A 20,401-nucleotide genomic window follows, 5' to 3' on the forward strand; every position below is an offset into this window, starting at 1 on the left:
CAGGAAGTCTCTGGTTAGAATTTATGCAAATTAAGTTAGTATGCTTTTTTTTTATTCATTAAAGAATTGGGTGGCTTTGGCAAAGCCAACATTTATTACCCATCCCTAATTGCCCTCAAGAAGGTGGTGGCAAGCTGCCTTTTTGAACTGTTGTAGTCCATGTGGTGAAGATACTCCAACAGTGCTGTTGTATAGAGAGTCGCAAGTTTTTCACCCAGTGTCGTAATCATTTATTTTCATGGCTTATATCAATTATTTGGAGGTATAACCATTAGTTTTGGGGAATTAAATTTTTGAATGCAAAGTAACTGAACCTCAGGGGTCAGAAGTTGCCACATTATCCAAGATACTTACACATTAGAGGTCCTTCCAGGTGGGCTTATGAGGTCAGAGTTGGGGATGCAGGGAGCAGTGAAAGCCATAAAAATGGTCGTCATTGAGTTGGGAAACTGCAGACAATGGCCAGGATTTTCTTTATGACAAAGATTCTTTCTACCATATTGGGAATAGACAAAATTTATAAGCCCTGCCCCAACCCAGCATGTCCCATCATTGCAGGGGTGGGATTGGAGTCTGGACAGTGTTCACGTAAGCACAATTTGCAGAGGCAGCAGGCCATGTAAATCAGTTCTGAATTTTGAACCTAAGCTGCATGCATCCTGGAGAATGCAAAACAGATCAGGAAATAGGAGATCTTGGTAATTGGTGAGTTCTTTAGATAGCCAGCGTACCTCTTCGGGTGAGGTAAGGCACCACTTTGGGAGAAGTAAGGTACCACTTTGGATTGTTAGGCATGCCACGTTGCTAACAAGATGGGTTGCAGAGAATTGCCCTTTTGTGTGGGGTTTGCATTTTCCTCACAGCGATAACAGTTCGGCTTGGAGACACCAGAAGGTATTGGGCTTGGAACTGCAAGTGAGTTTTTAAGCCCTGAGTTCAGGAGACAAGGGAAAAGTATTTGCCAAGGACTGTAGAACAGAGAATCGAGCTTTAGAAAGCAGGGTTATTTCTAATTTTAAAGTCACTGTGCAGGAATTGTAAGCAATGTTCAGCCTTGAGCTGAAACGTCCCAAACTTCACCACACAGTTGTGGAAAAGTTTGGAGTTGATCCCAAGGAAGGGGATAATCTTCAAGAAACTGATAAGTAGTAAAAGACTTTCCAGGAGAGTCATAATGGAAAAGAGAAGCTACGGTTGGGCTTGTTGGTTTTACTATGCTTTCTCGTGTAAATCATAGAATCCCTACAGTGCAGAAGGAGGCCATTTGGCCCATCGAGTCTGCACCAACCACAATCCCATCCAGGCCCTATTCCTGAAGCTCCTGCTAATACCCCTGACCCTAGGGTTAATTTTGTAGGTCAATCAACCTGACCCACACATCTTCGGACTGTGGGAGGAAACCGGAGCACCCAGAGGAAACACACAAAAACACAGGGAGAACGTGCCAGTGACCCGAGGCCGCGATTGAACCCGGGTCCTTGTGAGGCAGCAGTGATAAACACTGTGCCGTCGTGCCACCACGGTAAGGTGTAAGGAATTACCTAAAACAACATTTATTTAAGTGTTTGCCTTAATTGATTATTGTATTATAAAATTCATTTGTTTTAAATTGTGGAATCTTATAACTTCATTCTTTCAGTGAGTAATCGAGATTTCAAATTTCTTCTTTGTGTATCTTTGGGAATCATAACAATAATAGTGAAGAAAGTATGTTTTTATGTCAGGATAGTATGTGACTTGGAGGGAAACTTGCAGCAACCCTTGTCCTTCTTGTCAACATCAGTCATGTACTTGGCAGGTGCTGTCGAAGGCATCGTAGTGAGTTGCTGCAGTGCATCTAGTGCACACTGCAACTACAGATCACCGGTGGTGGAGGGAGTGAATGATTATGGTGATGGATGGGGTGCTAATCAAATGGTCTGCTTTGTCCTGGATGGTATGGAGTTCCTTGAGTGTTGTTGGAATTGCACTAGTTCAGGCAAGCAGAGAGTGTTCGATCAAACCCCTGACTTGTGCCTTGTAGGTGGTGGCTAGGTTTTGGGGAATCAGCAAGTGAGTTACTTGTTGCAGCATTCCCAGCCTCTGCTCTGCTCTTGTAGATATATATGTATTATTGTATTTATATGGTTAAGGTTCTCATCAATGGTGACCCTCCTAGGATATCAATGATGGGGGGAGGAGGTGATTTGGCAATGATAATGCCATTGAAAGTTAAAGAGAGGTCAATGAAACAGCTCAAGGTGACTGGGCCTTGGATACTACCCTGAAGAACTTCTAAACTGATGTCTTGGAGCTGAGATGGTTGGCCTCCAATAACCACAACCACCTACATACTCCAACCAGTCACACATTTTCCTCCTGATTCCTATTGAATCCAACATTATTAGGTGCGCCTGATGCCACACTCAGTCAACTGCTACCCTGATGTCAAGGAGAAGTCAATCTCAGCTCAGCTCTGGAATTCAGCCCTTTTGCCCATGTTCAAACCAAGGCTATAATGAGAGTTCAGTACTCCGAGCGGAACCCAAACTGGGCATCCTGAGCAGATTAGTCATGGGGAATGGCTGCTCGACAGCACTCTCAATGACCCGCTTGCCTGACTGAGTGCAGATTGGTTAGGTGGTAATAGTCCAGATTGGATTTTTCCTGCTCTCCATGGGGAGGGAAATTTTTCATTTTGGATACCAGTGTTAGCTGTACTGGAACAACTTGGCCAGAGGCATAACTGGTTCTGGATCACAAGTCTTCAGCACAGCAGCTATATTGCTGTGGAGGGCCATAGCCTTTGCTGTACCCAGTACACTCAGCCATTTCCTCATATAGTGTAAAGCGAATTGAATTTGCTGAAGACTGCTGTGGTGGTGGGATCCTCAGGAGAAAGCTGAGATGAATCATCCACTTGGTATTTTTGGATGAAAGTGGAGATATTTCAGCCTTCTGTTTGCACGGATTTTCTGGACACCACCGTCATTGGGAATGGGGTGTCCATGGGCCCTTCTTCTCCAAATAGGTTAATTACCGACCGACATTCATGTTTGGGAGGTAGCAGGACAGCATCAGTTAGTTATGGGGTTGCTTAGCTCTGTTGTTTGTATGCTGCCTTTGTTAATAACTTGCCTGTTGTCCAATCTTGTAGCTTCACCAGGTTGCAACTTATTTTTTAGGTACTCCTTATTCCAGTCACAGGAACATAGGATTTAGGAGCAGGAGTAGGCCATTTGGCCCTTTCAGCCAGCTTAGCCATTCGATAAGATCATGGTTGATCAGGTTGCGGTGTCTACTCCACTTTTCTGTTTGCCCCCGATAACCCTTGACTCCTTTGTTGATCAAAAATCTATCTAACTCTTCCTTGAATAAATCTAATGTCCCAGCTCGCATTAGTTTCTCAAAAAGAGATTCCACAGACTAACGGCCCTCTGAGAACAAACATTCTTCTCAAGTCTGTCTTAAAAGAGAGACTTCTTATTCTTAAATTGTGTCCCTAGTTGTAGTCTCCCTCACAAGAGGAATTGTCCTCTTGGTATCCACCTTATCAAGCCCCCTCTGAATCTTATATGTTTGAATATAAGATTCTCATTCTTCTAAACTCCAATGGTTCTGGCTTAACCTGTTCAGTCTTTCTTCATAAGGTAAGCATTTCATCCCATAAATGAGTCAAGTGAACCTTCTCCGAACTGCGTCTAATACAATTACATCCCCGATCAAATAAAATGACCAAGGGGGCAATTTTCCCATCTCACCCCGTCGGTCTGGGTGGGGTGAGCCAGTAAGATAGCGGGCAAGGCAAATATTGGGTTTGCAGCCGATTTCTAGCCTGAAGGCCAGCATGCCATATGCCTTCTTGACCACCTTGTCCACCTGAGTTGCCACCTTCAAGGAACTGTGGATCTGCATGCCTAGATCCCTCTGTATGCTAATATTTCTAAGGGTTTACCATTTACTGTATACTTCCCTTCTGCGGTAGACCTTCCAAATCGTTTCTGCGGTAAATTCCATTGGCCATCTTTCGGCCCAACCAATTTATATCTTGCTATATCCTCCTCACTATCTGCTACTCACCCAATTTTTGTATCATCTGCAAATTTACTAACCAGACCATCTACATTTTCCTCCAAATCATGTATATATTACAAACAACAGAGGCCCCAGCATAGATCTTTGTGGATCACTGCTTGTCACAGAGCTCCAGTTAGAAAAGTACCCTTCCACTGCTACTCTCTGCGTTCTATGCCAAAGCCAGTTTTGTATCCATCTTACCAGCTCACCTCAGATCCCATATGACTTCACCTTCAGTATCAGCCTGTCATGAGGAACCTTATCGAAGGCTTTACTAAAGTCCATGTATACAACATCCACTGCCCTGCCTTGGTCAACATCACACTGGAAGTTCCCTTCCAAGCCACTCACCATTATGACCAAAACTTGTCACCATTCCTTCACTGTTGCTATGTAAAAATCCTGGAAACCCCTCTCTAACAGCCCTGTGGGTGTACTGACACAACATGGACTGCAGCGGTTCAAGAAGGCTGTTCACCACCGTCTCAAGGACAATTAGAGATAGGCGGTAAATACTGGCCTAGCCAGCAAAGCCCACATCCCTTGAATAAATGAAAATATTTCTATATACTGCTCAAATCCCCAGTAATGGTAGAGTGGGGGTATGGTGGGCCATGAGGTTACAGATTGTGGTTGGATACAATTCTGCTGTTACTGATGACTCACAGCACCTCTTGGGTGTGGGGTTTGAGCTGCTAGATCTGTTCTGAATCTATCCTATTTAGCACGGTCATAGTGCCACCCAATATAGTGGAGGGTATCCTCAATGTAAAGATGGGTCTTCCTCTCCATGTAGATAACCAAACTAAAGGTTTTAGAGGCATCTTGCACTTAAACAAATCAGACTCCAAATAACAAGTGAGTATGTTAACAATAACAGCAAATATCCTTCCCTCAAGGACACGAGTGAACCAGAAGGATTTTGATGACAATCCAGCAGTTTCATGTTCATGGATACCAGCTTTTTATTCCAGATTAATTTAACCAGATGACTCTAAATTCTCCAGCTGCTGTGGTAGGATTTGAATTCATGAGGGTGAATCATTAGTCCATGTTACTGGATTAGTGCTTCAGTAAAATAATAACTATGCTGGTGTACCTGTAAAGCTTACAAAGACATCAGGAACTCAGCACGCTGGTTGTCTAGTCACAGAATCACTTGCTCTTTTGCAATCAAACAATCCTCAATGCATGGACAAAGTATGTTTTCAAACCTCTGTTGTGTTCTTTAGATTATAGAGGGATGTGTTTAATGGTTTATTCCTATTATCACTCCTTTGGCTAGAGCAATAGCTGCTGAAAATAGTGGTTCAGCTGCCATGATTTAAGGGGAGGTGCACAAATAATTTTTCCTGAACACCAAATAGCAGAACAGGCCTGTTTAATTTGGAATGCCTAGTCTCCTACCAGCACCAATGCCTTTTAGTGTCACTGCATGAGAGCAAGACTAGGATCACTCTCTCCATCCCTGAGGCGGCATCGTGGTTAGCACTGCTGCCTCACAGCGCCAGGGACCTGGGTTCAATTCCCGGCCTCGGGTCACTGTCTGTGTGGAGTCTGCACGTTCTCCCCGAGTCTGTGTGGGTTTCATCCGGGTGCTTCGGTTTCATCCCACAGTCCAAAGATGTGCTGGTTAGGTGCCCTGGCCATGCTAAATTCTCCCTCAGTGTACTCGAACAGGCGCTGGAGTGTGGCGACTAGGGGATTTTCACAGTAACTTCATTGCAGTGTTAATGTAACCCTACTTGTGACTAATAAATAAACTTTTTAGTACGAGTCTCTCTATCTCTATGACTAGTGTCACTCTCCCTATCTCCATGATTCGTATCACTCTCCCTATCTCCATGATTTGTATCACTCTCCCTATCTCCATGAATAGTATCACCCTCTCCATCCCCATGACCGATATCACTAATAAGAATATCAGGTACTATTCTGTTAGTCCATTTTTTTGCCCTACTTGGAGGATGAGATGAATGAATGAGAAGAGATCTTATGCTGTTGTTTCTCTTTTGCCTTTATTAATGATCATAGCAAACAGTTAACTCCTCCACCTAATCCCTTGTGAGGCAGGTTCAAGAATTGGGGCTTACTTAAGACTGAGTTAATTCAGCTGAAGATCACAACAGAGATCTTGGACTATCATGTCCGCATTTAGCTATTGAGCCATTAGGGCTCCCTCAGTTATCTGGTCTTAACAAAGGCATAACATAATCTATTGATTAGCCTCTGTATGCCTAGGCTATGAAAGAGAGAAAAAAGCATGAGGACTGTAAAGAAGCCAGCAGCGCAGCCATCAGAACTCACCATTGCTTATTTTTCCAAAACACGGGAACGATGGTTTCTTAGCAGGAATCAAGAATAGAAGAAATCCTAGGAAGATGGAAACAGTGGCATCTGTCCTGTAGCCTTTCCTGAAAGACACAGGGATTAATAATCAGAGAACACTTTGTTAAAGGTATTTTACCGATTTCAGGTACATCAGTGTCGGTCAGTGCTTTCTCATGACCATAAAATGAGATAAAATTTTGAGTCCCAACTCATTTAACTCATAAACGCAGAAAGTTGGGGTGGAGTCAGAATTGTTGGTTGGATCAGAGCGGGAGTGGGACTGAGTGGATGAATATAAAAACATAAGAATTAAGAGCAGGAGTAGGGTATTCAACCCCTTGAGCCTGCTCCATCATTCAATAAGATCATGGCCATTCCGATTGTGGCCTCAACTCCACTTTACTACCTTCCCCAACACCCCTTCCTTCCGCCCTCCCATAGCATTTGATTCCTGTACATCCAAAATCTCTTGAATATATCCAAAAACCCAGCTTACTCTGATTTCTGGGGTGGAGAATTCCAAAGATTAATGACCCCCTGAGCATAGAAATTCCTCCTCATCTTCATCAGGAAACCCCTTATTTTTCAACTGTGGCTCCAGATACTGTGCTCTCCACAAAAGGAAACACCCTCTCAACAATTACTCCATCAAAGCCCCTCAGAATCTTCACTTCACTAAGGTCACCTCTCATTCTTCCAAAAACAATGAGGTAAGCCCTAACCTGCTCATCCTTTCATCATAAATTAATGCCCTCATCCCAGGAATCAACCTAATGAACCTTCTCTGCACTGATTTCAATGCAAGTTCAATAAAATTTCAGTTATCCGGCATGTTCCCTGAATGGGTGGATCAAAAATGCTAATCAATTAAGATATAAGTGGGTTCTGCATTTTCATCCAATCGTATAAACCTACAAACAAGGAGTAGGAGTAGGCCATTCAGCTCCTCAATCTTGTTTTGCCATTTAATAAGATCATGGCTGATCTGACAGTAACCTCAAATCTGCATCCCACCTACCCCTGGTAACCTATCACCCCCTTTGCTTACCAAGAATCTATTCACCTGTACCTTAAAAATATTCAAGGACTCTGCTTCCACCGCCTTTTCAGAAAGAGCATTCCAAAGACTCATGACCCTCTGAATGAAAATCTTTTGCCTCATCTCCACTTTAAATGGGTGACCACTAGTTTTTAACCAGTGACCCCTAGTTCTAGATTCTCCCACAAGAGGAAACATCCACTTCACATCCTCTCTGTCAAAACCCCTCAGGATCTAATATGTTTCAATCAAGTCGCCTCTTACTCTTCTAAACTCCAGTGTAGACAAGTCTAGTCTGTTCAACCTTTTCTCATAAGACACCCTACCCATTTCAGGTATTAGTTTAGTAAACCCTCTCAGAACATCTTCCAATGTATTTTCATCCTTCCTTAAATAAGGTGATCAATATTGTACACAGTACTCTAAATGTGGTCCCATGTGGCCCTTCAGCATAACCTTTTGTACACCTTTGTATTCAATTCCCCTTGTAATAAATAGTAATAATCTATTAGCTTTCCTAACACTTGCTGTAACTGCATACTCTCCTTTTGTGAATCATGTACTAGGCACCCAGATCCCTCTGCACCTCAGAATCTCTCACCATTTAGATAATGTGCTTCTCTTTATTCTTCCTGCCAAAACGGACAGTTTCATATTTTCCAACATTATACTCCATTGGCCATTTTGACCATTCATTTAACCTATCTATATATTTTTGCAACCTCCTTACGTCCTCTTCACAACTTATTTTCCCACTTATCTTAGTGTCTACAGAAAATTTGGTAACTATCCCTTCAATCCATCATTTAAGTCATTTATATAAATTGTAAACAGTTGAAGGCCCAACACTGGTCAGTGTGGCACACCACTCATTGCATTTTGCCAACCTGAAAATTATCCATTTATGCCTACTCTCTGCTTCCTGTTAGCCCCCTATAGCTTGAGCTTTTATTTTCTGTATTTATCTTTGATGTGGTACTTTGTTAAATGCCTTCTGGAAATGTAAATGTAATATATCCACTGGTTCCCCTTTATCCACAGAAAGAAGTCTCACAACACCAGGTTAAAGTCTAATAGGTTTATTTGGTATCACAAGCTTTTGGAGTGCTGCTCCTTCATCAGGTGAGTCTCACCTGATGAAGGAGCAGTGCTCCGAAAGCTCGTGATACCAAATAAACCTACTGGACTTTAACCTGGTGTTGTGAGACTTCTTACTGTGCCCACCCCAGTCCAATGCCAGCATCTCCACATCATGGCTCCCCTTTATCCACAGCATAGGTTGCTTCCTCAAAGAACTCCAATAAGTTGGTTAAACATGATTTCCCTTGCATACAACCCTGTTGACTCTGCCTGATTATCTTGAGCTTATCCAAGTGCCCTGCTATAACCTTTTAAATAATAGCTTCTAACATTTTTCCTATGACAGATACCTATGAAAGATATAGGCTAACTGGCCTTTGGTTTCCCACTTTCTGTCTCCCTCCCTTTTTGAATAATGGAGTTACATTTGCTATCTTCCAATCAAATGGGACCTTCCCCGAATCTAAGAAGTTTTGGAAAATTAATACCAATGCATCAACTATCTCCATAGATACTTATTTTAAGACCCTAGGATGAAGTCCATCAGGACTTGAGCTTTTATCACCTGTCAGCTCCAACAATTTACCAATTCTCTGGTGACTCACTTTCCATACGACAAATGCTCATTTTGTTAACTCTTTTCTTTTTAAATATTTATAAAAACTCTTACTACTTGTTTTTATATTTTTATATGCTATATTTATAGCTAGCTTGCTCTCAAAGTCTATCTTTTACCTCATTAATCTTTTGAGTCTTGCTGGGCAGTTAGATCATCTACCTTGCAGCCCTCCCTCTCATCGAAACAAGCTGAAAAGAAATCTCTAAACTGTTGGACAATTGTAAAGGCTGAGGCTTCTGTGCTCCTGTCCTCTGACTCCCCTTACCTACATCACTTGCAGTCACACTCTCCTGTCCCTGACCACTGACCAAATCAGAAGACCCCCTGCCCTAAGAGGTGCGGCTGCCTCCTGGTACAAAGAATCCCGGTAACTTGCCCCCCTCCCTGATATGTCGCCATGTCGATAGTCCACTCAAAAACCCTCAGCCGAAGTTGCTTGAATTTTAGAAAGCTTGTTGCTCCTCGCGAGAGGACAGTGTGAGGCTGAGACTGGAGCGATGACAGACCGCCAATAACCGCTCCCCATGAATTTCACAATTATTAGCATAAGGAATGGGATTAACAAGGAACAGTGAACATAACCACTCAGCAACAAGTGTTAACTTCAGCTTCTGAGGGATGAGAGACATCTCCAGTCAACAGACAAATTACAGCAGCTCCGGGTATCAGAGAGTGCCAATTGATACGGTGCCAGATAACAGAAAATTCCCACACTATACTCCATCGGCCAAATTTGTCAATTCATTAATCTTGTCTATATCCCTTAGCAGATGCTTTCTGTCCTCCTCAGAACTTGGTTTCCTACCCATCTTTGTATTGTCAGCAAATCTGGCAATCGGAAATACAATTGGTGTCTTCCTCCACGTCATTAACATAAATTGTAAAGAGTTGAAGTCTCAGCACCAATCCCTGGGGCACTCCACTAATTATTGCCAACCTGAAAATGACCCAATTATCCCGATTCTCTGTTTCCTGTTAGTTAGTCAATCCACTATGCATGCTAAGATATCACACCAAAATCACGTGATCTTATCTCGTGTGGCACTTTATCAAATGCCTTTTGGAAATCCATATACACGACATCTACTGGTTCCCCTTTATCCACCCTGCTTGTTACATCCTCAATAAATAAAGGTTAATGTGGACAGGCAGAATATGGAGTTGAGGCCACAATTGGATCAGCCATGATCTCACTGAATGGCAGAGCAGGTCAGAGAGGCTGATAGCCTTCTCCTGCCCCAAATTTGTCTGTTTTTAAATTTGTCAAACACAATTAATTAGTGTTGTGGGTGATGCGACTGGGCGAATGATCAGTGTTGTGGTGGGACTGGGTGATAGATCAGTCTTTTAGATGGGACTGGTTAACAGGACCTGTGTGTTGATAATGACGGTCAGGCCCCGGGATAAGAGGGTTACCGGAATGCTGGAATGTTGGATTTACCTCTCAAAGAGCGATGTCCATCCTGGAACAAATCCTGGTTCCCGGGTAAACCATAATAATGTCATCAGCACAAAGAAAATTCCAGTCACCATTTCTGGATAGCTGAAAAATTAAAAATGAAAGAGAATTCAAGAAAGTTGTAAGTTGTATATCCTCTAAATTTTCTAACAGTCGGGAAGAAGCAGACCCTCATACCTGAATGGCCCCAATTTTTCGTACTCCTCTTGAATTCTCCTTTCAGACATTTCCTCACGTTTTGTCTTCCTCTTTTTACTAAGAGAACATGTTTCCTTAAAACTGAAATGAAAGATTGATATAGGTATTGTAATGAAGCAGGGTGTACAATCTCTTTGTTCTGACTGATGGAAAACCGTTACCCCATTTAAGTAGAAGCATTGTGTGTAGAATGTGGATGCTTGTGGGAGAGACACAATTGCATTGAAACATTTGTCCTAAGTCCTTATGGCATTTAAAAATTATCTCCCACTATGGCATAAGTCTTCCTTCTCAACAGTGAGGAATCTTCTCAAGCGCCAACGTGTATCAAAAAATCTTGGCTGCTTTTCAATGGATTGAAAATCTAAAAGCTCCTGGATTATATGATATGTGTTTTGGGAAATTTGTGCTGGGCAAGTTTCCCAAAACGTACTAGGAAGATTAAGTCCCTGATCTACAATGATCCAAACAGACTGGCAATTCACACCCCATAATGTGTGATGATTTTCAACAATGGATGCCTGAAACAATAAATCCTCCTCCTGCTGAATGTTAGTTCATGATATCCTTCTCACATTATTATCTTACTTCTCAAAATAAAACCATCTTCCATTCCTCTGTCAATGACAGATAACAGATTGTTTTGTAGCAACCCTGTTATTTTTAGGACACTGTCTCAAACGCCTTGGCCTGGGTGAAATACTAAGGGCGACAGTGGTTAGCACTGCTGCCTCTCAGCGCCAGGGACCCGGGTTTGATTCCCGGCTTGGGTCACTGTCTGTGTAGAGTTTGCACGTTCTCCCCGTGTCTGCGTGGGTTTCCTCCGGGTGCTCCGGTTTCCTCCCACAATCCATTGAGGTGCGGGTGAGGTGGATTGGCCATGCTGAATTGTCCGTTTGTGTCAGGGGGATTAGCAGGATAAATATGTAGGGTTACGGGGTTGGGCATGGGTGGGATTGTTGTCGGTGCTGGCTTGAAGGGCTGAGTGGCCTCCCTTCTGCACTGTAGGGATTCTATGATAAATAAGTGTATTTAAGATATGTTTGGATTCTACAAAACACAGATGTAGTGACATTTAGAAGGTAATGATTTGAGTTTGCACTCCTGGGGCGGAATCTTACATCAGGATCACACCTGATTTCTCGGCTCTTGCGATTTTATGAGAGCTGGAATTCCGGCAAGGTCAGCCTCTCGTTGGAAATGGGTGAGGGGCTGAATAATTTATTTAAATATATTTTAAAATTTGAATTTACATGTGTTTAGCGAGCCTGGCACTCAATCGTCCAGGCTCACCTGCCTTTAAGGCCTCGTTGGGAGAGATTCTTGCTGCCGAGGGAAACGCCTGCTCCCCATGAACGGGGAACAGATGTGTTGGCCTCGCTGGTGGAACTGAAGGCCATTGAGGCTCCCTGGGGAGGCCGAGAGCAAGGGGGGGGGTACCCCTTGGGCAGTGCCAGCCTGTCACCTTGGCACTGCCAGCCTGGCAGATGGGCAATGTCCAGTGGGCACCTTGGCAGGGCATGAAGGGGCAGCCGGATCGGGGAGGACAGGGGGCCTGCTGTCACTTTGCAAAAGGATCGGATTGGGGGGAGGGGGAGCACGATCGGTCTGGGAGGCGGCAGGGGCTAGATGCCCACGCATTGTGGGGCTCTTGGTCGGCCTCGGGCCTGCGGTTGCAGTGGGGGGGACTGTGTTCAGACTAGCTTCAGCAGCAGGGGCCTGAGAACTCTCTGTCTGTCTGTCAGATCTCTGCTGTTGCTATTGAGCAGAATCAGAGGTTTGCACATGTGCAGTAGCTCCCTCTACAGGTTGGCTGGTGAATTAAGTCCAGCTCGCTACCTGAAGCAGCTAGAAAGTCTACACCATTTTTTCAATGATTAAGTGCATCAGATTGGATGTGAAAACTTGTCCAATAAGCGGATCAGGAACTCTCCCATTTTCATGCTGGCTAGACACTTAGAATCATTCTCGTAAAATTCTGCCCCTATTTGATTTGATTTGATTTATTATTGGCTCATGTATTAACTAACAGTGGAAAGTATTGTTTCTTCAGCGCTATACAGACAAAACATACCATTCATAGAGAAGGAAACGAGAGAGTGCAGAATGTAGTGTTACAGTCATAGCTCGGGTGTAGAGAAAGATCAACTTAATGCAAGGTAAGTCCATTCAAAAGTCCAGCAGCAGCAGGGAAGAAACTGTTCTTGAGACGGTTGGTATGTGACCTCAGACTTTTGTATTTTTTCCCGATGGAAGAAGGTGGAACAGAGAATGTCCGGGGTGCGTGGGATCCTTAATTGTGCTGGCTGCTTTGCCGAGGCAGCGGGAAGTGTAGACAGAGTCAATGGACGGGAGGCTGGTTTGCGTGATGGATTGGGCTTCATTCACGACCCTTTGTAGTTTCTTGCGGTCTTGGGCAGAGCAGGAGCCATACCAAGCTGTGATACAATGAGAAAGAATGCTTCCTATGGTGCATCTGTAAAAGTTGGTGAGTGTCGTAGCTGACATGCCAAATTCCCTTAGTCTTCTGAGAAAGTAGAGGCGTTGGTGGGCTGTGTGAAGACTTAACCCACCAGGAGTTCAAATCAGTAGTTTTGGCTCAGATTGCTCATAATTTTCCAATTATTGAAATAAATGGTTGGGAAATGGTTGTGAATTCATGGATAGTTACTCAAAAAATTCCAATTCATGTTCCGAGCATGCAAGCCTCCCCAAGAGGACTGCAAACTCCTAAAATATAGTGCTGGGCTGTTCCCAACTCAGAGAAAAAGAAAATCTCACACTGTCACATATTTTGCTATCTGCCATTGGTGCAAGTCACAAATTTGTGTACTTGGGTTGAATCTTGCTTGTGTTGGCAGGTTGACGATGGAATGTGAAGATTGCTTACCAACACGAATCCAGTACCAGCCTTCATTTGCAACCTGTAAAAGGCTGCATTACAGGAACAAAATGCTTTAGTTGGCACCATGTTGTGCTAAACAGTGTATTGTAGAGTGTAGAACATTATAGAAAACAGAACACAATTAATAGGCAGATTAGATTCCTTCTTTCTTACTAAGGGAGTCAATAAAACATTATACTCTGTCATTGGATGGTGGAACAAACACTTGCTACACCAGTGCTGCAATGGGGTAGATTTTTCTGATTTATCACATGCAGGCAGATTGATGAAACTCACAAACCAACACTAATGATGTATCTTGCTGTGTTCAAGGACTCCGAAAATCAACTCTTACACAGTGCTAATGCAGGAGGCCATTGGTTTAGTGGTTTCAACTCCATACTTACTTGCATCCCAGGAAGAGCCAATGCATCCATATCCAGGTTAGCACCAACATGATGATGGCAATAGGAAAACTAAAAACAAACCAGGTTCCAAAGTTGATGGATCGTGAATCTGGGTAGCGACTGTTAAATACAAACAGGCAGATATCAGGCAAAATTAAAGGCTGGCAGTAACCAATAGCAGATAGTTTAGCACTAGATGCTGGCACTGATTTCACCAGGAACTTAGAATAGCAAGGCATTGAGTACACATGTAGCAATCAAATTATTCCACCTAACCTCCCTTCTCATTCCTACCTTCCTAATTTTTAACCTGTGTCCCCTGACATATGCCCTGAACCCTTTACCCAAGAGAACAATTTGATCAATGTTCATAGAATCCCGACAGTGCAGAAGGAGGCCATTTGGCCCATTGAGTCTGCATCGACAATAATCCCACCCAGGCCCTATCCCTGTAGCCCCACATATTTACCCTGCTAATCCCCCTGACACTAAGGGGCACTTTATCATGCCCAATCAACTTAACCCGGACACCTTTGGAACGTGGGAGGAAACCGGAGCACCCAGAGGAACTCCACGCAGACACGGGGAGAATGTGCAAACTCCACACAAATGGGTCATTTGTTATATTGCAACTGTTACCTTGGCTGAGCCCAATCACCCGAGATCGGAATTGAATCCAGGTCCCTGGCGCTGTGAGGCAGCAGAGCTAACCACTGTGCCACCCTGGTGGCAAAAGTTGTCAATTTCCTTTATTATCTTGTAGACTTCAATTAGATTTTATAAATATCTCTTTCCCAAATGAAACAAGCATGACAAACTCAACCTATGCCCATAACATATATTATTGATAGTTGGAATCTTCATTGCTGTTCAAGTCTGTACCACTTTCAGGGAAATAACATCCTTATATAGTTCTGCAGGAAAAGTTTATTCTTGTGTCAATCTGACAGGCCAAGCAGCTTAAGAATGGATGATCTTACTTGTTGAATTGTTCAGCAAAGATGAGGTTGGTTGAGGTTCCCGTGATTGTCATGAGGCCTCCAATTGTGGCAGCATACGTGATGCTCAGTGACAGACACTTGCAGATCATGTGGTCATGCTTGGTTTTGTATTTACTGCTGTATTCTTTACTGTGCGCAATCTGGTTCTATAGAAAATCAAGGAGCAATAGCATGAAAGTAACAGGGAGATATTAAACCAGCCTATCCTGCCAATAAATATCATGTCCGTCATAATTTGGCGTGAGCCATTATGCATGAGCGTCGGCAAACTGCTCCATCGGTGCATGGCATCATAGAGAAGGCCATCCTTGTCCTCATCCAATCTTCATACACAGCAATTTCACAGGAGGTGATCAGTAATAAAGCCCAAAAACGTGGCCCTCAAAGGATGACCCCTTCAAGGAGCCACATTACCACACTTTTATTCCCATCATCAGCAGATCTGGTCAGGAGGTCTAGGGGATGGAAAGCAAGAGAAAATTGTACCACTCTAAGCATTGCTTATAATTGACATGTTTGTGTGTGGTAAAGGGAATTCCTAACGGTGCAGTAGACAAAAGGCATAAGGCTTTTATGATGTTAAAATGAGCACGCAGTGCGACCCAACAGATCAGGAAGGTTTCAGGTTCAATCCCTGCTTCTTCATATTTAGATAATATCAGATGGAGTATCTTAAGACTACAGTTGTCACAGGAATCCTGGATATTGAGAATCTACCTAGTCTCCACTTTGAGAATATTTTTAGTGTGAGGAAAGATCAAGGTGGCATCAAGCATGGGGTTACGGGGATATGGCCTGGGTGGGATTGTGGTCGGTGCAGACTCAATGGGCCGAATGGCCTCTTTTTGCACTGTAGAATTCCATGATTCTACATGGCCTCCATGGTCAAAAGCCAGACAAAACTCAGCTGGATTTTCCTCTCGTCCTCATCCACTAACTGAGGTTTAGTGGGACAGGAATTCTGACCTCTGACTAATTACGCTGTTAACCTTGGTTCATTTCCTCAAAAGATTAAAGCGTGAGTCAGCACCTTTAAACAGAACAACTGAAACTGCTGGAGAGACAAAAAGGTAACTCAAGCAATCGCATTCTGATTACAATGGTCCCTTTAAAGTGAACTTTAACCTTAATCAGCTAACACTGGCAAGCAAGCATATTTGCTTCATCCATGTTTTCATGGCTGTTTTATGAGGCAATTGACAGAAAATCACACAGATTGTCACTTCGTTATTACTGACTCATTTACTTAAGTTTGCACATGTACTATTTCCTGCTCCCACTCTCACTTTGAGCAGAAATCCTGACATGCTAAAATCTGGGCGGTGATCCAGTACATTTTGCACCCTCTCTCCCTGTGGAACATAATGGGAAATATGGGTCCTCACTGTCAACATTCATACATAAAAATAGTCGCTTAGTTCTTGGATTACTGGACAATGAGCTAAAAAGCAACCACTGCAAGTGCTGGATATCTGAAATAAATAAGAGAAAATGCTGGAAAAACTCAGCATCAGTGAGAAACAGGTGTTTTGGGAGAGGAACCAGAACTGGAAAAGTTTGAGATGTAAGAAATTTCGCACAAGGGATGCGTGGGACAAGGACAAAAGGAAGATCTGTGGTAGGGGAGAAGTGAGGAGAGAATGAATGACAAAAAGTTAGTCCGACAAGACCAAAGGGAATGGTGATGAGGCAGATAAGAAGCAACTAAACAAAAGGGCTGGAATTTTCCGGCCGTTCACGCCAGTGGGATTCTCTGGTCCCACTGCAGTGAACAGAGATTTGGCTGAGCTGTCCTTGTTTGCAGTGGGCAGTGGGCATGAACAGCCGTAAGATTCCATCCATAATGGGCAGCACGGTAGCACAGTGGTTAGCACTGCTGCTTCATAGCTCCAGGGACCTGGGTTCGATTCACGGCTCGGGTCACTGTCTGTGTGGAGTTTGCACATTCTCCTCGTGTCTGCGTGGGTTTCCTCCGGGTGCTCTGGTTTCCTCCCACAGTCCAAAGATGTGCGGGTTAGGTTGATTGGCCATGCTAAAATTGCCCCTTAGTGTCCTGAGATGCGTAGGTTAGAGGGATTAGTGGGTAAATATGTAGGGATATGGGGTAGGGCCTGGGTGGGATTGTGGTCGGTGCAGCCTCGATGGGCCAAATGGCCTCTTTCTGCACTGTAGGGTTTCTATGATTCTATGATTTTATGTGCCCAGAGAAGACATGCTGCTGTCTGAAAATGAAATTAAGAAAAAAACTGAAAAATGCGAAGAAGAGGAAACAAAAGTGAGTTCTGGCCTGAAATTCATCCAAAAGGCTGCAATGTGCCTAATGGTCCTCAAACATCACTGTAACAGTGCAGCAGACCAGTGATGGAGATGGTGTGACCAAGGCAGAGAATTAACATGGCAGGCTACTGGGTCATGTCTGAGGACTGAACTGGAGTTGGGACGTCTTGCTAAGTTGTACAAGACATTGGTAAGGCCACACTTGGAATACTGTGTACAGTTCTGGTCACCCTGTTATAGAAAGGATATTATTAAACTAGAAAGAGTGCAGGAAAGATTTACTAGGATGCTATCGGGACTTGATAGCTTGAGTTATAAGGAGCGGATGGATAGACTGTGACTTTTTTACCTGGAGCGTAGGAGACTTAGGGGTGATCTTATAGAGGTCTATAAAGTAGTGAGGGGCACAGATCAGTTAGATAGTCAACATCTTTTCCCAAAGATAGGGGAGTTTAAAACTGGAGGGCATAGGTTTAAGGTGAGAGGGAAGAGATACAAAAGGATCCAGAGGGGCAATTTTTTTCACACAGAAGGCGCTGAGTGTCTGGAACAAGCTGCCAGAGGTAGTAGTAGAGGCGGGTACTATTTTGCCTTTTAAAAAACATTTAGATCGTTACATGGGTAAGATGGGTATAGAGGGATATGGGCCAAATGCAGACAATTGGGACTAGCTTAGTGGTTTAAAAAAAAGGCGGCATAGACAAGTTGGGCCAAAGGGCCTGTTTCCATGCTGTAAACATCGATGGCTCCATGACTCTATGAACAGAAGTGTTCTGCAATGTGTTCACCCAATATATTAGAAAACTAGTCCTTCTTTACAGCATTCCCAGAACAGAGAAACTCAGGCAATAGGAGAAAATGCATTCAAAACTTACAAGGTTAGTCTGTTAGTTTTTTTGCAGTAAGCACTGCTTTAAGAAGAGATGTTAATAACACTAATCCAAAGCTTGTTTGAACTCTTCTATCTAAGAACATCTAAGGACTATCTATTCTGAACCGATATATGGGCAATAATAACTATCCCCAGATAATAGATAAGACATGTGGAAACAGATAGCAAAGTTACAATGTTTGTCCATTAGTTCCTGCCACTATGTCTTGCCCCACAGGCCTTTCTGTCCCACATTCACCAGTATCTTACTCTCTCCCTGTGTCTTCTACCCTCATACACTTATTTATTTATTAATGTCAGAAGTAGGCTTACATTAACACTGCAATGAAGCTACTGTGAAAATTCCCTGGTCAGCACAGTCCGGCGCCTGTTCGGGTACACTTAGGGAGAATTAGCATGGCCAATGCACCTAACCAGCATGACTGTGGGAGGAAACCAGAGCACCCAGAGAAAACCCACGCAGACACGAGGAGAACGTGCAGACGCCACGCAGACAGTGACCCAAGCCGGGAATCGAAACCGGGTCCCTGGCGCTGTGAGGCAGCAGCGCTAGCCCCAATCTTGTATTCTATGATAGAACATAGCCTGCAGACTCAGTAGATAGTGAGCTCAGTCTGGTGCAGATTTGACCCACTTCAATGTCTATTCACTCTGAACTGAGTCAAAACCGCAGCTGATAAGTTTCCATTCTTCCATGTTCCCACTGCACAGATTCAGTCAGAACACAGCTTCAGTGGATGTTTACTCTGCATATCAGTGGTTAGTTGCAGATGCTGAACAAACATTATACTAAACTAAGGCCTCGACCTTTTGGATCTATTAAAGTATTTGAGTTTGAATAATTGGAAGTTTTGAACAGATTGTGAGTCCTGATGCCGGTTGCTGGTTCATACAAACAGCTGATAATAAAATGGTCAATAGTCTACATGACCTGTTCACCTATGTCTATTTTCACCCATTGCCAGATCCAAGGAGTTTTAGAAACGTAAGGTGCAAGACTCCACTTCTCATTTTTTCCCAATAAACCAGTCCTTTGGTGCTAGGGATAAGCTTCGTCCCCTCCCTGCAACACTTCCATAACTTAGATATTTTCCTTATACATCGATAGCTTGACTGCAATAGTGAAGGTATGATCTGACAATGATATACAACTTCAGAATGATGGACTCAGACATATGGAGCTAAATCTTTATCTTGGAGACCTACTTATAGCAGAGGATTGGGGAGGGTGGTGACTGGGGAGGATGGGGGTTACAGCAGATCAGGACCCTGATTTTAGGCTGAGCGACTTTTGCTTTAAGTCTTTAACTTCACCTGGGCATTAATATCCCATTTCCATGTTTCCCAATCACAGTGTAGATGGAATGATGAGCCACACTTGTCAATAGAAGGATTTCTATTTAAAGGGACCGTGGCAAAGGTCAGTTTGGTCTTGGTTACATCCTATATAGATTCAAGAGGTGGTACGGAGGAGATTTACCAGAATGTAGCCTGGGCTGGAGGGTCTGAACTATGAGGAAAAATTGAATAGGTTGGGGCTGTTTTCCTTGGAGCAGCAAAGGTTGAGAGGGAACCTGATGAAGGTGTTTCAGATTATGAGAGGCAGAGAGTGGGTGGATAGGGAGGCAGGGAGAGGGTGGATAGGGAAGCAGAGAGAGGGTGAACAGGAAGGCATTTTTCCAATAGTTGAGGGGTCAATAAGCAGGGGGCATATAATTAAGGTAAGAGGCTGGAAGGGAGTTTAGGAGAATCATGTCGGGCTTCTGACAAGCTGGCCATTTTGTGGGGATTTAACACCTCCAACCTGCATCCAAACCTGTCCCAACTTGCCCGTTAACATTGGCAATATCTCAGCATTCTGTTTGCTTTGCTCCTTACTGCTCTGCAGAGCCGGGCTAAGTGTTCACCATCGATCATGTTCAGCTTCTTTGAGCTGATTCATTGAGTGTTTGCCATGCTTTCCTACCAAGATGTAATACTCTGTAATTATATTTGAATTGATTTGCATCTGCAATCACAGGGCCCCATTGAAAACATTTTTCTAGCTTTTTTCTGTAGTTCCTGAGCTGTTTTATCACTCAATTGCCTTTCCACCTAGTTTACCATCATCTGCAAATTTGACCAATATGCATCGTATCTCTTTTTATAGATTAGAAAC

The 20,401-nt window shown here is 43.5% G+C and overlaps 1 protein-coding gene across 3 annotated transcripts in view; it reads right to left on the reverse strand.

Moving 5' to 3' along the window:
- Positions 1–20,401, reverse strand: part of slc13a4 (solute carrier family 13 member 4) — a 95,453-nt gene that overhangs the window by 12,713 nt on the left and 62,339 nt on the right. For all 3 annotated transcript variants that reach the window (XM_078219963.1, XM_078219964.1, XM_078219965.1), the window contains exons 7-11: positions 15,054–15,220; positions 14,074–14,193; positions 10,762–10,863; positions 10,567–10,668; positions 6,364–6,470 (exon numbers count right to left, since the gene is read on the reverse strand). In XM_078219963.1, coding sequence (XP_078076089.1) covers positions 6,364–6,470; positions 10,567–10,668; positions 10,762–10,863; positions 14,074–14,193; positions 15,054–15,220 — 598 coding nt within the window. The remainder of the gene's footprint in view (positions 1–6,363; positions 6,471–10,566; positions 10,669–10,761; positions 10,864–14,073; positions 14,194–15,053; positions 15,221–20,401) is intronic.

This window comes from Mustelus asterias, chromosome 9 (assembly GCF_964213995.1).
Source record: "Mustelus asterias chromosome 9, sMusAst1.hap1.1, whole genome shotgun sequence".
In the NCBI taxonomy this organism is placed as follows: Eukaryota; Metazoa; Chordata; class Chondrichthyes; order Carcharhiniformes; family Triakidae; genus Mustelus; species Mustelus asterias.